The sequence below is a fragment of the Orycteropus afer genome, unplaced genomic scaffold (assembly GCF_000298275.1).
Source record: "Orycteropus afer afer isolate SDZICR_OR568_19922 unplaced genomic scaffold, OryAfe1.0 scaffold00733, whole genome shotgun sequence".
NCBI lineage: Eukaryota > Metazoa > Chordata > Mammalia > Tubulidentata > Orycteropodidae > Orycteropus > Orycteropus afer.
In genome coordinates, this window is record NW_006922320.1 from 489,477 (window position 1) to 490,601 (window position 1,125).

The following is a 1,125-nucleotide window of genomic DNA, read 5'->3' on the forward strand; positions in this document are numbered from 1 at the left end:
TAAGATTTCAAGGTTTCGAATTTATAGAGTATTTTAAAAGGCAATTAACCTGGCAGGCAAGCCTCTCAAGAGGCGTTAAGTTGGCCACCACAGGTTCTTCTTCAGAGGAATCCCACTCCTCCCCGGAAATGTCATTCAGGGAATTAGCATTCTCCTCTTCCTCATTTTCTGATTCTGATAGTAGGTTAGGAGAAGGATTTCTGGGGCCCATTAGAATAGAACAGAATAAGGAACCAGGACAAAGGTAACAACCTAAGCCAGAAAAATAATGACTAATACCAAGAAATCAGAAGTCCTTTCAATAAGATTACCTTGTCTCTCAGTCCATAAACCCACCCAGTATGCCTCTGGCCTGCATCACCGTGCAGCTCGTCAAGATTATGTTGTGTATTCTTCACGTACAAAGGCAGCGTCTCAGCTGTCCGGCCCAGTTCAGTGTGTAAAAGTGTGAGTCATTTACCAGTGGCACAGGTCACAGAGTAGCTCCTTCAAATTCTGGCTACCCAAGAAAAGAAGTCCTCATCTAGGCAAGCTGCTTTTTGTAATGTGGTGTCAGTTGGCAGTGATACTGCGAAGAGTCATGTGGTGCCCTGTTTTGCTGGCAGCAGTGTTCTCTCTCATAGGTAACTAAAAGACACTTTGGTGGTTTGCTTGTTGTCCACTGGTGTGGCAACTTTTGTGCAGGGAGATGGCAGGATGAATTGTGAAGGGCATCTGGTGCACAAGGATCCAATGTTTTCCATAAGTGGCCCAAATGCCTTTGGAAACTGGCAACTTAGTTGTTGTACTATCTGGAAAGGTAGCCTTAATCTGTGAAGTGCTAAGACTAGAGACATGATATCACAGCTTAAAAGCACTGGGTGATGTTATTGTCCATCTAAATTTAGGGTATTCAAGAACATGGATGCTGAGCAAGAATCTTTACAGATTTTTCCAACTCTATCGACGGCACATAACAACAACAACAACAATCCCATAGGCTTAAGCCTATCTTCCTGTTAGGAATGGTTCTCAGAATCACAAAATTGGGAGGGAAGGAGAGGGTCATTTTAAGCCTTTGCTGGTACATGGTTGGGTCAATTTGTTTTTGAGCACAGTTATAGCCAGATAATTATCTCTGCAAAA

The 1,125-nt window shown here is 43.1% G+C and overlaps 1 protein-coding gene across 1 annotated transcript in view; it reads left to right on the plus strand.

Moving 5' to 3' along the window:
* Positions 1–341: 341 nt before the first annotated feature.
* The window catches only part of NCAPG (non-SMC condensin I complex subunit G), a 110,135-nt gene continuing 109,351 nt past the window's right edge, over positions 342–1,125 (plus strand). Inside the window, exon 1 of the mRNA XM_007957363.2 lies at positions 342–398. Within this exon, the coding sequence (XP_007955554.2) occupies positions 342–398 (57 nt within the window). The remainder of the gene's footprint in view (positions 399–1,125) is intronic.